General features: G+C 36.7%; 1 protein-coding gene across 1 annotated transcript; it reads left to right on the top strand.

Moving 5' to 3' along the window:
* Positions 1-7,837: 7,837 nt before the first annotated feature.
* Positions 7,838-8,095, top strand: K441DRAFT_559275 (uncharacterized protein; the record flags this gene model as incomplete). Its single annotated transcript, XM_067643446.1, has 1 exon — positions 7,838-8,095. A coding segment is annotated over one exon (258 nt), but the record flags the coding sequence as incomplete, so codon positions are not given.
* Between the last annotated feature and the right edge of the window lie 8,733 nt (positions 8,096-16,828).

Raw genomic sequence — 16,828 nt, forward strand, 5'->3', positions numbered from 1 at the left:
AGATCTATAACACTAAAAACAAGCTCTAAGCTACTGATTTTATACTGGTAGAACGAAACTTAATAAGAGATTTGGGCAGTAAAGTTACTGCTAAGTGTTACTACCCGGATCTTGGCTGGGGATTTAAGTTCTTTAGAGTGACTACGTAGTGAGACTGGGGTTTAACGTGCGAGTTATGTGAACGACTTCGTATTAAAAAATCTGGTAGAGTAACCGACATATATATTGATTCAATTTCAAATTATGAGGTATGGTCTATATATTGGCTTTATTTAATAATATTATTAATGGAACGGCATACTATGTAGCCGTCTGAGTATAGCGTTTAACTATTCTGGGTAAAGCTCACTGCCAAGACTGCTGCCTGAGGTGAGTTAGAGTGGTTACCTTAGTAAGCTTAGACGTGATTCCGTTGGTACGGATTTTTAATCGGTCCGTAAGCGGACTAACTATGTTTTTGTGAAACCCCTAGAATTATATGCGAAGTGGTTTTATTCTATTTAACTGCGGTTATTGCGTCTAGAAGTGATGGCTAAATGCTTCTTACTTTAACTTTTGGTTGAGCTTTTTTTAAGAATTATTAAGTATCTTAATAGTTTTTCTGTGTTTGCTGTACGTTATACTTATAGATAGTTTTATAACGTGGCCAAGTTGGTTTAGTCTGTCGATTTTAGTCTAGGACGGTTTGTTACCGATTCCTAAAGTTTTAGAACTGTTATAAGGGATAACGGCGCTGTTGTCGCTGGAGCCTTGCCTTTGCAGTTTTTTGCGAGGTAGGTATGGATATTATCTTCTATAGATGTCTTTGTTTTGGAGGGGAAGTCGGTAATAAGGCTAAGCCGTTATTTGGTTAATAAGGAGGATTATTGCTTTAAATAAAGTAACTAAGAAGTAGTTAGGTTTCCCGTTACTTATAACGTACTTAAAACTAATTAATGTTTTAGTTATAACGGTTTGTTAGAACGCGTTCTTAAAATAAGTTAGTTATAAACCTTATCGCGGTTAATTGTAATCCTATTGTTTGGATTATTATGAACTTTTATAGCACTGCTATAATGAGTTTAATTACGTGAAATTAGGCCTATTATCTATTCCTAAGGACTACCTTTAAGCGTTAAGGTATATTCCTATTAAAGTTAGGTAAAACGTTAGAAGACTTATTAGGATTTTCGACCTATAATATGCTTAATGAGTATTACAACTATGGTTTTAAGTTGGATTATTATTTAGCGGATTACGAGGTATTTAAAGTAAGGGGAGTTGGAGATTCCTAATATTAGATAATATCCCTAGGGGAACCTAAAGAAGAGGAAGAGAAGGGGACGAAGTATAAAGAGCCTATAAAGTTTGCTCTTGGTAAAGATCGCGTTATATTATTAAGAAGAGAAGTTATACTAAATTAGATGCAACACCACTCTGTAAAGGGCTATATTGGGTAAGTAAATCCTAAGAAGAGTTTAACTCTAGTTTATTAACTACTTATTAACTATTTACATTAGTTTCTAATTATACTTTAGTTATATTAGTTGTGATAATGGCTCTAAAAGAGTCCTTTATATGGGTTTCCTACTTATATAAGCAGACTTCCTTTATTCCGCTTTTAGTCGGTATCTATAGTAATTTTATAGATTTATTCATTCCTTCTAATATTATTTAGTTTATTAAGTTGTGGGAATAGGAGATAAAGTCTCCTATATAAAGCAAAGCGTAGCTTATAAGTAAGAACGATAAGGAGTATAAGTTAGTGGCTTAACTGCTCTAGATAAGGACCTGGATAACTTTCTTAGGGAGCGCTAGGAAACGCAATATGATTATTTTTGACAAAAAAGGTTAGCGATATCTGCTTGCGGATATACGTATGTCTGCTAATTAATTCTATATATATAGTCTGAGCTTGCTAAAGTAAGGTCTAAGGGACTTTTGTAAGGTTTCTTAGGCGATCTAACTTGTTTTATATATAGAGCAGTTACCCTTTTTAACGAAATTGATCTACCCCCCTATAATAGCTATTATCTTAGAAATACCGTTAAATTAATCCGTAGAAGCAGCTCTATAATCGATAAGTATATTTAGTAAAAAGCGCCGCTAAACGGGCAATGTGTTGATTGAATCGCCTATAGCCTACCTAAATAATAACCACCTAAGGACTTTAAGCTGCTTATTACTACTATTTTAGGGGGCTACGAACGTAGTTATAAAAATTAAACGCGAAGGGGAAGTAAAGAAGGCATATATTTTCTATCTCGGTACTAATAGTATCTATTAATATACCTTGAGTCGGTTTGTTATAAGTAAGGGGATTATAGTTTAAAGGCGGATAATACGCTTACGTGTGTAAGCGGTAGGTGGTAGAATAAAGTCACCTGTGGAGACTAAAAAGGGTGCGTTTGGTTGCAGCTCTAGATTGAATCTGGAGGCTTTAGAACCGAGTTGATCTAGAGCCTTAATCTAATCTAGAGGTGACTGTTTGGTTAATTTAGCGACTTTCTAATCTAGAGCTCTTCCAGATTGGCAACCGCGTCAAATTCGCACGCTTTACCGTATATAGTAGTTGAACCTGAGGTCTTGGCGTTAGATTAATCTGGAGCTTTTTTTTTCCAGATTAATCGTCAAGTCGAATCTGGAGCTTTGCTCGTGTACCCGTCCGATTGCCCACTATACCCCTACTACTACCGCCCTCACTGATGACGGTATTACTGCTGCAGCTGCAGGCCCTATACGACGTCCTCTTCTTAATCCTTACTATCGCCGTGCGGATCTGACTAGTTGGTGTTTGTACTTAACATAGGGGCAGAAGACGTCGCTAATTTTGAGCCTTATCTAAGGCCTTTTTAGAATGATTAACTGAATAGTTAGCTTTATTTATCTACTAATTGACGCCGGTTAAAGCATGGACTAATATTAGATTGAAAAAGCTCCAGATTTATATTTCTGGTTTGGAGTTTTGAGTTAGACTGCCTGTATATTAACTTAATAGCTAATTGTGCAAAGTTGCGGCGGGCGAAGCTTGGCGTGGATTATCCCTTTACGCTAATGTTAGAGTCTAAGAACGAAATAAGTGATATCGTTTTAGTAATTAGAAGTTTGACGTATTTCTGAATTAGTACCTTAGTATAAATGTTTAAATGCTTTAACTGAAACCCGTAAATTTGAGTGAGTAATTTATGGAAATTGCGTGTATAGTATTACTATAATGAACTTTAGATATATATATATAGACTAAGAAGTCCTTATGTTGTATTAGTTGTTAGTATAGGTGGTCTTTTTTAGGGCTGTAAAGAGGTATATAAAGAGTCTATTGCCTAAGACAAGAACCCTATAGTATACTTTCTTGTTATCTCCTAACTATATATCTCCGTTTATTATTAGTAAAGAGACCGTAATATGCGTATTTATAGGCGTGTTGGTTACTTACCTACCTTTTAGCTTTAAGAATAAGGAATAATAATAAAAACAAAGCAGCTATTGCAAGTAAGGTGGTAATAAAGTCTTTAGATATCTGTTATATGCTATTTAGTATAATTCTAACGCAGACTTATATTATTCTCGCTAGTAGAGAAGATAAGCTAAGTAATATACGCTAGTAAGCGTATATAGATGCTTTGGCCTAAGTACCTTCTTATATCCTTCTAGTGCCCGCTAGTATATTGCTTTGGCCTCTTTATACTTGCTCTAGCTCTCTAATACTAACCTAAGGTTGCTAACGCTAGTGAGCGTAAATGGATACTCGCGCTTAAGTACCTTCTCTTGTGCTTCTAGCGCCCGCTAATATATTACTTTGGCCTTTTTATACTTGCCCTATCTTGATAACACTAACCTAAGGTTGCTAACGCTAGTGAGCGTATCTAGATGCTCGCGCCTAAGCACCTTCTTAGACCCTTCTAGATCTCGCCAATATATTGCTTTAGCCCCTTTATACTTACTCTAGCTTTATAATACTAACCTAAGGTTACTAACGCTAGTAAGCGTAGATAGATGCTCGCGCCTAAGTACCTTCTTAGACCCTTCTAAATCTCGCCAATGTATTGCTTTAGCCTCTTTATACTTACCCTAGCTCTATAATACTAACCTAAGGTTGCTAACGCTAATAAGCGTAGATAGATGCTTATGCCTAAGTACCTTCTCTCCTACTTCTAGCGCCCGCTAATGCATTACTTTGGCCTCTTTATACTTATTTTAGCTCTTTAATACTAACCTAAGGTTACTAATACTAGTAAGCGTAAATAGATACTTATGCCTAAGCACCTTCTCTCTTGCTTCTAGCGCCCGCTAATGTATTACTTTAGCCTCTTTATACTTGCCCTAGCTCTTTAATACCTACCTAAGGTTATTAACGCTAGTGAGCGTATCTAGATGCTTGCGCCTAAGTACCTTCTTAGATCTTTTTAGCGCCCGCTAGTGCATCGCTTTAGCCTCTTTATACTTACCCTAGCTTAATAATACTAACCTAAGGTTGTTAGCACTAGTGAGTATGTCTAAATGCTCTAGCTTAAGTACCTTTTTATATCTTTCTAGCGCCCGCTAATGTATTACTTCGGCCTCTTTATACTTGCCCTACCTTAATAACACTAACCTAAGGTTATTAATGCTAGTGAGCGTGTTTAAATGCTCTGCTTTTAGAGTAACCTCCCTTACCTCTAAAGTGTCTTGGCCTATCTCCTACGCTGCCTAGTAGTTCCCTATATTGCCTATATACCACATAGTCTTAAAAAAAACCGACGCCTACGCCTCTAGCGCGCCGCTACTGGCTAGTTAACTTACTACTGCTGCTTAAGTATGCGGAAATAGCGCTTAATATACTTTCTAGTTTTTATACCGTCCTATTAGGTAACTGTTATCTATAAGCGTAACGTACTTCTCCTTCTAGCCTTCTAGCTCGCCCTATAGCTCTAGCTATTTCCTTATTAAGAACTATATAAGTTGGTATATCTTAAAGTGGTGCCTGTTTATATCTATTATAACTAAAGAGAAACTCGTTAACGTGTTTAAATTATCCTTAAAATTAGCGCTAGTATTATTATCCTTTTAGTAGCGGCTACTGAGCAGAGACTCTAGAATTCCCTACTGATTAAAAAGACTTATAAGTAATAACAGCCGTATTGCCGAAGGCCTCGCTCTATAGATATGCTTAAAAGATATTTGCTAGGTAGTAATAATAGAGTTTAATACTATGCCGTCCCTTTAAGAGTCCTTAATATCTATATCTAGCAGTTTTGCTCTATCTTAGTTACCTTTGTGGAGATCCTATAGATATCTTAACATTATAGCACGTGGCGCTCTCTGGCTAATATAAGCGGCGGCCTAAGTAATAGTAAGGGGTATATAGTTAAGCGCCTTAACTAGCGTAACCGTATTGTTTTATTTAAGGCTCCCTTTAAGCTTATTTCGGAGCAAGGCTAGAGTGCGTGCTTAGTCTATTGGATAAACTCTAATAATGTCCGCGTAGCTTCTTATTAGTTAAAAGGCGATATCTTGGCTTTGGGAGGTGATAAGGATAGACCTATTTAGTAATTAAGGCAGAAACTCTAGTAACGCGGCTGCTGTATTGCTAAAACTATTATCTTTTCTACCTTTACGTCTCTCTAACGGGCGGGAGAAGACGCCTAGATTGTCTATATTGTTAATAATTATTACCTAGTAACTATATGCCTTATTATATAGCCAGCTATAAATAAGCTTTAGAATGTCTATATCTGGCTAGTTATAGCCAGGAAGCTTAGCTTATTTAGCGATTTTCTAGTAGCCTTCCTTAAACCTTACTATGCTGCTTATATGCACCTAGAAGACCTAGGTAGCTAGGGATCTTTCTTATACCTAGTACGCGTACTTAATAGTAAGCTGCGACTTTCTTTTAAGCTTGTTAGTTTATGCCCTTAGGAGAATACTACGCTTATTACCTACTTAACGCTACTAAGGCTAATAAGTGCTACTTTAGACGTAGACTGCTAGCTTTTGCTATATATTTTAATAAGGATCTCGCGGTTTATAAAATGTAGATTATGCTAGAAAGGAATAGTGAAGGACGGAGTAAATAGTGGTAGGGTTCGGTTTATTAAGATTGGGCTATTAAAATGTAGATATACTACCTAGGATATAAGAGTTATACCTACTAAGGGCCTTAGTGTGTATATAGCGGCGTAGTAGTATATTAGTGTCTAGATATACCCCCGGACTACTACTGTTATCTTCTCTACCTTTACGTTATACTAGAGGCTTTTAAGCGCCTTCCTGCCTCTTATAGCCTAAGAGTTGCCCGATGCGGGTAGCGCTTTTATAATTATATTATTTAGTAACTGTATTTGTATTCTACACCCTTTAATAGTAGAAATAAGCGCCTTTTTAGAGTTATCTTATATAGATCTAGTATTAATCACCGCTTTGGTCTAGTAGAGGGTATCTAGCAGTATGGGCAGCTTGGCTTTAATATAGTGGAACACTTCCGGGATATCTCCTAGCCTAAACTGATATTTTTTAAGACGTTTTAGAACCTAGGAGCCGAAGTCAATGAGTTGGATTATATTGGTGACGATACTAACTACGGCTAGCGCTTCCGCCATCTTATCGCAACGATTCTTAATATAAGAGGTGAGCTCCTTTTATATAATAAAGAGAGTAGTTATATTTATAGGAGGGTGTTAAGAATGTGAACGGCATTTAGTAGAGCTCTGCGGGTGGGATATTAGGGGAGGTAAGCTGTGCTAGGCTAAATAAGGTAGGCTATATAAGCTAAAGCGGGACACCTCTATACTAGGCTAAATGCGACGGAAACTAATAGTATAGTAAGTAGGTTGTAGTATAGAGCTAATTAGGTATTATAGCGCGCTATAGATAATATAAAGTAAGTAGGAGGATTACTAATGCATAAGCTTAGGGTATACTTAGTCCGCTAGCAAACGCTAAGATGGTACTTGCTAAGAACTTACAGGAGCTAGCAGGGAGGGTGGCCGACCTACTCCGGTTATACCCTTATAGGGGTTTACTTTTTAAGGTTAGTAAATAGAGAAAGTATAAGTAGAGAAAGTGGGCTATGGTTAGCGTTGGGACTAATAACGGTTATAAGCTTGGCGTTATGGCGAATAAGCACCGCCGTATTTACTAATATTACTAGCTATAGACCCTTCCATTAGCTTGTGCGCTAAGCTCGGCTATAATAATAAGCTAAGGTTATTTAGTGTGGTGGGTTGCTAAGTTAACTTAAGAGTACCGGAACTCCCTAACTTTAATTAATTCTTATGACTGTTAAACTTCGTAATGCAGCCTAACACTTATGGTATAATATACCCCTATATCTATGTTATAGACCCCTCTAAAAGAATATCAGCATATAACACCGCCTTTACCCTCTAAATCTAATCTATGAAATCACGAGCAGTTTATAGGAAGTAGATATATTATCCGCGAAGTAAGTGCGCTTTACGTTACCTATTCTCTAGTCTGCCTTTTTAATATATAGTAACTGCCTTACTAACTATAATATAGGTTTATGCCTAAGGAAGACCAAATGAAGTATAATGGTGATTACGTCCGGCCTACTCCGCGACAATTGTCGAAAATATTGTCCCGAAGCCGTTGTCTCTAGCATTAGCTATTGTACTTAGCTAGCTTAATAAACGGTTATCCACTTTCCTATAGTAATATCGACATACTTCTAAACCAGACACCCTTAGTACCTGATTATCCTAATATTAAAGAAATTATTGAGAATAAATCGCTGTTCTTAGAGGGGTCTTTATAATAGGATATTAGATTATTAGAAGGTTGCTGCCTTAATACTATAATAAAGAGATTGCGCTCTTAGAAGGTTTTAATTAGCTTAGACTTGCTAGGCGTCTACTATATTATAGATAATATCTTGCCTTCCTGGCCTGGCTTTAGGCCTAGACTTAATACGGGCTTTTTAGGGAACTACCTCGCCATACTTATATTGGGGTGGTCGTACGTCCTTTCTACTTATTTTCTTAAATTGCGTAAGAAGTCTAGAAAAGATAGGATTTTCTACACTAATAATAAAGCGGCTGTATTTACTACTCCGGCCCTATCTAAAGATAGCTCTTTCTCTATTTATATTGGAGATATAGCTATATATAAGTGCTAATAGTAGGCGGTAATTCTCGCACTAGGATACGGATGGCGATCGATCCTTTACCGGTTAAGTCACTAGTACTATCTACCGTAGTTATATTACTTAAGCCTTAAGAACCGTTTTAATATTCTTTAAGATAATCTAGCAACTTAGTCGTTAGATATACTAGGTAATTCCCCTAACTTTATTAAGGCGCGGGAATATCTTTATAAATTTACGAAGGTATATTATGTTTATAACTAACTTCTAGCTATATTTGTTACCGCTTTTACCTTACTAAAATAAGGAAGGTTTAGGGCGCGTATTATACTACTTCGCCCCCGATCTATAACTGGGTTTCCGGAACATACGGAGTTAATTAGTTTTAAGCGAATACTACCTATAAGCCACCTTCTACATTATATGGCACTGAGCTGCATTCTAAACGCGTTATCCTTTTTTATATTTGGATATTTCTAGGAGCCGGGCGTGGACTGCAATGTCGCTAGTAAATAGCTCTATCCTATATTGTAGGAAATTGTTTTATTTCTTAAAAAAGAAGAGTAATGTTAGAAAATTATCTAGATAATAGCCACTTATTAGCCGAGTTTAGCGCCCTTATAGTTGGGCGTAGTAATTACTAAATTACTTCTAAAGTTACTTAATATAACTAGTTAATATTTACCGCCAATCTCTTTAGAAGCTATAGTCTAGACTAAATCCTCTTAATTATTTATAGACCTATAATTTTACTAGTAATCGCGGATTTTTAAGAGTATTAAAGGCCGATAATATATTTATTGTAAAGATAAATACCGCCTCCTTTATATTATAGATGTAGGTTCTAGGCATTACGCGTTACCGCCACTTAGTTTATAGTTACCTTTTAGCGCAGTTAAGCTAAAAAACGCTGTATTTAAAGCCTAATAGCACTATACCTGCGGGCACTAGCTAGTTTATAGTTAATGGATCTAGCAACTAGAGAATAAACCGCCTCTATATGATTCCGGAATGACCTTTTAATTAAGAAGGCATTATTATAAGAGGATATTTAAAAGTTTTCGCTTCTAGATAGCTTGCATTTAGTCATAGCTTTACCGTTAATAGATACGTCTCTAGTATTTTATATAGAATTTTGTAATAAGGCCTTAATGGGCACTACCTAGTGTCTTGTGTAATAAGATAATCTCTTAGTCTATAACCTAATGCATTTTTAGTTAAGTATTATTAGATGGGATACAATTAGACGAAATAGATCTCTAGAAATATAAGTGGCTTAATAATCTCCTAGATAACGAATTAGAGGATTAGGGATCGTTAGTTATATCTATTAATTAATTTAAAAAGTTTTTGCATTAAGGTGACTTTGTATATACTCCTCCTATGAAATCGGGCCACAGTGCCTTTTATCGCTTTAGTGATTTTCTTTATTATCTTAAATCTAGCTACCTGGTTTGGTTCCTAATGGGCCCCCTTTTAGATAATTATTATACTCTTTATATAGCCTCTACTGCCCACTAGCCTAATAAATTTTCTATTTCTTCCTACATTTAACCGCTATATATGTTTTGTACCAGTGCTTATTATTTAGATGATTGCATATAGTATATATACCCGTATAACCAGAACTAGATAAGTACTTAGGTGCCTTAGCTTTTAAATCTAGAATATAGGAAATGTTTCGCTTATAGATATAATACTATATTAAATTTTGCTGCTTTAATGTCGAATTATAATTTTTATAAAATTAAGTTGGAACTAATAATATCTCTAAATTTTCCTAAATTTAAGGATTAGCGACTGGGGATATATAACTAGAGAGGATATAGTAGAACTGCTACCTAATTGCGCTAAGTTATAGAGAGAGCAGCGAAGCGTATAGCGGACGATAATCCAAACTATAAGAATATATTAATGAGATGCTCTTCATCTAAGTAAAAACGTAAGTTTTTACTCGTAATTCGTAACCTTTACGTTAGATAGCCTTAGAATAGGTACTATAGTACAGATTCCTACCTTGGGGGGTTATTATAATATCAAATCAATTAGTAGTAAGGTTCTGTGTCCGTGCCCTGTTGATAGGGTTTCTTAGCTCTAGAGCCGGGAGTTAATCCGCTTCCAAAGTGGGGTATTATAGGGTACCCGAGCTGAATCCGCCACATGTGGCTAGGACTTAATCGCCGCTTAGATTGGTTAGCACTCTTAAAACCTTTTATTCCTATATTTTATTCCTACTTCTTGCATCTTGATAAGGTCTATGTTGGTGCGGTTCGGCCGTCCTCCCTGCTAGTAGTGGCGAGGTAATATACTAGGTTGTCCTTCTTACCGCTGCTTTAATATATAGAAACATGCTAATATATTGTATGCTTAATAAGCTAAGTTATATGAATAAGATTTAAAATAATAAGGAAGCGTAAATAAATTTAACTTTTGTAGAGATATTAGGCTGCTAACTAAAATTTTAGGACCCTCTTAGATACGAGTCGGGAAGGATAATTGACTCTGTATACTGTCTGTGCCAGTTGAACCGTATACTTTAGCAGCTCTATCGCCTTCTGGATCTGTCCGTTTGCTTAGTATGCTATGGTGAGGGTGTGCTGCGACGCTAGTCGATTAGGATGGTCTTTTGTGAGCACTTTTGCTTGTATTGTAACGACCCCTTCTAGTAGCTTGACTGCCTCCTTAATCTGTGTGTTTGCTTGGTATGCTCTCGCGAGATTATGCTGCGATGATAGCTGATCTGAATTGCTCTTTTTAAGTCTTTGCCTTTAATTATAAGACTTCTTTAGCTACCTTACTGCTTCTTGGATCCTGCTATCTACCCATAGACATTGTCCCACTAAGAGATATAACTTGGACCTCTCCTTAACCTTATAGCCTTGCTTATCTTAGAGTAGCCGTAGTGTATGCTATAGATGCGTTCTCTATACTGCCCGATTTGTATAGTTGTCTGATGGGAAAACGCTGGCTATGTTCTAAATTATACCGAATACGCCCCTGCCGAACTGTATAATTATGACGATGCCGACTATATTTCCGATATTGAAACCGATTTTTGAAGTATATTAAGCACTCTTTTAAGCGCTAATAGATACGATATTAGCTTCTATAGCGCTTCCTCTGTTAGTGTCTAGTACTTGGCCTTAGAGAAATGCGATTTTATAGGTATGATGACGGCTATATCGTATGTTTATAGATAAGGCGTATACCTGAAGATGATGAGATTAGATATATAGTAGTAGGAGCCTATTGGTCGTGATGTAAACTTTCTTATAAGCAGGTTGAATATTCGCTTTTAGGCTGTCTCTATAAGGAACCCCGCTATTAAAGAATGGGTTTTAAATAAACTTATTCTTAAACGTAATAGTGATCCCAGTGATCCTGCCGCCTAATTAACTTTAACTTAAATTTGTAGATTGATTTAGGAATTTCGTATTCTTGACTACTTCTACTACTATCCTTTTATTGTTGATCTCCGGGGCGTTAGATGGTTTGTTGAGTTTGGGATAAATGTAGAGCCTTTACTAAAGCCCGCGATCCTATTAGAGGAAGTAAAAGATATGCTTAATTACCTTGTCTCCGGAGACGCCTTTATAGAGTGGAATGATAACCTACGCATTTTTGCGCAAATTATGTCAGTGCTGGAGGCCCTTTACTTGTCTAGTACTGCGTATGGCGATAGCAAACTACGTAATGTCCTTATTTTTAAGAAATTAGTTAATATAGAAGGTGTTTAGATAAAGTCGTATATAGCTAAGCTCTCTAATTTTAAATCTAAAGTTGTTAATGGTGGGTATGATTAATAATACCCTTCTGAAACTGACGGCGATATAGCTCTAGAAGTAGAGGTAAGTAATAGGAGTAATGTATGTCTAAGTTCTTTTGACAAGATATTACTTGCCGATGTTTGGTTATTAGGTATCCTTTTTATAATATTAATTAGCGATCTAGATTATATGCTGAAAGATAACTATTTAATTAGGACTGTATATAGACGTATTAGTATATTTGAAAGGTAGTCTAGGGGGAGTTAAATACGGCAAATATAGGTAAGTAGCCGGGTATAACCTATGCTACCATCTAATATGTTCTCTAGTAGTAAAATTAAATGTTGCTTTATAAAGGCTTATATAAAAAGATCTAGTATTGTTTTACTGAATGAATTTGGCATCTAAAAATAACTAATTTGATTGATTTGATGTTACCGGTAGATGGTTTAGGACGTCTTATGCCCCTAAAGGTCGGACTATACTTAAGAATGCAGCTGTTAATCCTCCTATAGCTATTAATCTCCTTCTAAGATGACAACCTTTTAGTACTCTTTAATTAACTATACGTAAACGTCCGATGGGATATTAGCGAAAATGCTACTAGTGTTTGAACCCCGCTTGCTTCTGCTCCTGCTAGTCCTCTTGATTGAGCTGCTTGTAATGACTATTCTCTATATTAAGATATGTATGTTAATAGGACGATCCAGTGTCTCCTAGTATGATGAGTTTTAAGCGTAACTGACTATTAGCCTTATATGTGTCTATAGCGTTATAAAGACCGCTAGTGTTATGCTGAATAATACGGCTGGTGTTAAGTAGCAGCGCTGTTAGTATGGGATTTTGAATAGTTTTAGCCTGTGATCGAGTCTATATTATTGCTAAGAAAATGCCTAATATAGTTAAAAGAGTATTAAGCCCGAACTAGGTCTATATGCGCTATATAGATATAAAGGCTATAAGGACCGGCATAGGAGTTTTGATTATAGTAGTGGTTAGTTTCGCTCCCCTACTAGACTAATAGTTTGCTAGAGAATTCTAGCTCGCCTGATATGTTACTGTAAGTATGCTAATGGTATAATTGTTTATATTGTTCTATATAGGGGCCGAAGAGATATTGGCGATTTTTATATAGAAGAGGACCTTTGGTATTATGGCTAAAGCTTGTTTGGTTAAGGGATCTTCTTTAGCGGTCTAGGAATGGTTTGTTGTAGCCTTGATAATACTATCTAACGAGATTTGATAGTCTTTGCATGTAATGGCTCTAGCTAAGTAGGTGAAGTGAGCAAATATAAAGCAGCTTGACACTCTACCTTACTTATTGAAAATGCCTCCCGCTAATATAGCTTTGTGTGTGTAAGCTTGCGGAAGGAGACCTAGTTCTAGAGCCGGTCCTTGGCCGTAGCTAGTTGCGAAACTAATTGCTACGGCGAGTAGTTTTGTTTCCCGTTGTGTTATTGCTTGTGGATATTTATAGGAGCTATTGTTAAACTTTAGTGCAGCTCCCTACAATTTGGTATTTACTGGCGTGAGACGGCTGGGATTTATGCCTTGCTAAAATTTATTCCGTTTCTTGCTGAAACCCAGCTCTTAATAACTTGAATTGCTTAAAACCTAAATTAGTGTTATTAGATTATTGCCCGTATCCTCCTTAGAGGTAATCTACTGTAAAGGCCCCTTAACCTTAAAATAGGGCATGGTAATTTGTTTAATAGTGCTGTTAATAGGGTACCCTTATAATGACGGTACACTCCTCTAATAGATGGGTTAAGTACTTTGTTTAAAGTTTTTAGGAGTTGTAATGGCTGTAATTCCTAACGCATCTAAGACCTTATAGTACCTAGAATTGTTTACCTAGTTGTGTTATTGATAGTAGAGAGTGTTTCTAGGCTGTATGATAAGTACCTACTTTATATTAATTGCTCTGAGCTTTAAATGCTAGCTAATGGCGCTAGTTAACATTAGAGTGACGAATTGCGTTAGGGTGGATAAAATGAAGATATATTATAACGACAACGTCTATATAAAGGACTGGTTCCTGAAGTTGAGAGGAGGTAGCCTGAAACGTATTATATAAATTAATTCTCCTAAACTGGCGCTTTAATGCTTGAGTAGGATAAAGGCTAGCCGCTATTTAGTAAGCGCGAGCCAGAGTGTAACTAGAAGCCTTACTACTAAGACCCTAATTAATACTAACGTTACTATATTAGTCTGGTATATTGAAGTGGTTAACATTGGCGTGGTATCCGACTTGTTGACTAAAAATGTATAACCGTTAACCTTGGTTAATAGGACTAATATAAGTGTGAGTGATGTCGCGAGGTGTAAAGGAAGAAGCTACTAGTTCTTGATGTGGCTCTATAGACTATTGTTATTGAATTAATACTGGTATTTATGACTGTTAGGTTTTAGGAGTATAGCTAGTAATACGTAGTAAGCTTAAGGCTTTATTTAGAGGGAAAATAAAAGGAATTAAGGTTGTAAGGCTATAGACTCGGTTTCGCGTTAATAGAGGCGCATAGTATGCTGATGAGATTGGTCTCCACTATTGTAGACTATGGTAGTTAAGGCACTTTAGGCACGAGTACGGCAGGCGCGAGTAATAGGGTAGATTGGCTATATTTTAAAGCTATACGAAGATGGTAAGTAGGAAGAGGTACAGTGTAGGCTCTGCTTACTTGCGGCACCCACCTATAGGCTGTTGCCTATAGGTGGGTGTAGCTTAACTACTAACTTAGCCGCTTTTGGTGCCTGTAATAGCTGGTAACTACTTTCCTACTCCGCTGCTTAAATCGTGGGAGAAAGTGTAGTTAATAGATTCTGATCGCCGAGTATGGGTTATAAGGGCGGCCTTCCTAGGCTAATTATGGGGACGCTTAACGGGCTTAGCCCCGCCTGGCTGACTTACTTAGGCGAGCGCTCCTAGTTATGGCTTAAGGTTGCGTATCTTAGGCGCCTAGCAGGACAGACTCGCATCTTATTGATATATATTACTCCACCTAGCCGCTAGGATGCTAAGCCTGTAAGGCTTATTTCCTTAATATTGTATTAATTAAGTTGAATTAGTAAGCAGATAAAATTTATTAAATTGCTTGTGTAAGTTTATAGGTAAATATAATACTGTATAAGAGCGCTTGCCTGAGGAAGTTAGTAGGGGCAGGGCTAAACCCGTTAAGCGCCCCCTATGTATAGCCTGTAGGCCGCCCTTATAACCTATACTTGGCGATTATAATACCTAGTAAGAGATAGGTATGGTAAGTAGGTTGTCTCTAAAGCGGTAGGCTAAACGTAGTACAAAAGTAGCATAGCTAAAGTACCACAGTTCGCTTAGAAATCATTGTAAGGTGTAGTTAATGCGAGATAGTTCTTCGAGTTGCTACTGCTAGTAGGGAGGATAGCCGACCCGTACCCGCCTAAGGGTTGTTGAGGTGGCGTTAAACTGGAGTAAGCATATTAGTAGTAGGAAGTTATTTAGCTAGCGCTCTGTAACGGCCTATACCCTAAATGGTGCATGGCTATAATAGAATATATATATATGTATATATATATATATACCCTCTCAGCCGAAGTTTAAAAGAAATAATGTAATTAAACAGCTGTTAGTATAATATCGTTACTAAATGCGCAAAAGCGGCATTTAATACTCCCTATATAGTGACTCCTATCTTACTCCCTTTTCTTGATAAAGAAATAGTCGCTCCTTTCCCTTAATATAGAAAGGACCGCGTTATAGCCGCTAGCGAAATCGGCTTCCGTCTTACGTATAGTTAGGGGTTTTCCCTTACTCTTTAACTAAATTTGGTTAAACGTCGGGTGTCCAATTATGGCACTTGGCCAGCCTTGCTATTAGCAACGTGTCCTTTTTAAAAGCTTTACTTTACCTTCGTTCTATAGTGCCTCGCCTTTACTATTATGACCCTAAATATCGTAGTATTGTCGGACAATTACAGTATTGGTACTATATTAATACGCTAAATAGCTTAGGAGCCTAGGACTTGTTTAGCAACTTTATAAAGTTTTTCTCCTATAAGGGTTTTTCTCTACTAAGCGGTATACAATTTTATAGTACAGAACGATAAACGGGCTAGGAGGTATTACCTTCTTTCTACTACCACTACTATATATACTTGGATCCGTTATATATAGTGCTAACCTGTAGTATAGATAAACTCCCTAATCTTTAGGCTATTGGGCTAAAGATTAGGAGGCTAAGACCGCGCATTACTATATAAGATTAAGATATTATAGTATATGGGGATGTAGTTATATAGGGGAAGTCTGCGTAAGATTAAACCTTTAGGTATAAAGAACTAAATAGTTAAGCGGGGAGCCCTGGAGCTTGTTTTAGGAGAAGGGAATCTTAAGGCATGCTTTAGAGGAGCCGCTTTTTAGGGGAAAACCATTACTATAGGATGTATATACTGTAGCTATATGGCCAGCATGGCTAGCTAACCGTCTATATAGCTACGGAAAGCGGCTAAACTGGACGTTAAATTAAATAGAAGAAGAGTGTCCTAAGTACTATCTTACTAGGTAGGGGGTCCTAGGTCTATTTAATGATTGGGATTAATATAAGTTTACTAAATGGCTCTTAACACTACGAAGCCTCTTATTACGCTCCCTATAGGATATATAAGCTAAAAAGGTTATCTAATATGTAAAGTAGGGTCTATATTAGATGCTTTTTAGGTATAGAGTAAGCCTTGCTAGCCTATATGGCTGCTAGCCAGTCTTAGATAAACTTTAATTTAGATATAGTTGCTGCCATATTACCGTAAATAGGCCCTGCCCTTACTTAGCCTTTTAGTTTTGCCCTTTATGTAAGTATGCGTTGGTATAATTTTATTACACTTACCGTAGCTATAGCTGTATCTAGCTAGGCAGTATTAATACCGGGCGCCCTCTAGCTCCCTAGTATATAAATTACTATAACTATATTATAGCGTGCTCCTTAGAAAAATCCTCTCCAATCCTTATAAGTATTTATTAAATCCCGTAA

The sequence above is a fragment of the Cenococcum geophilum genome, assembly GCF_001692895.1.
Source record: "Cenococcum geophilum 1.58 unplaced genomic scaffold K441scaffold_20, whole genome shotgun sequence".
Classification (NCBI taxonomy): Eukaryota; Fungi; Ascomycota; class Dothideomycetes; order Gloniales; family Gloniaceae; genus Cenococcum; species Cenococcum geophilum.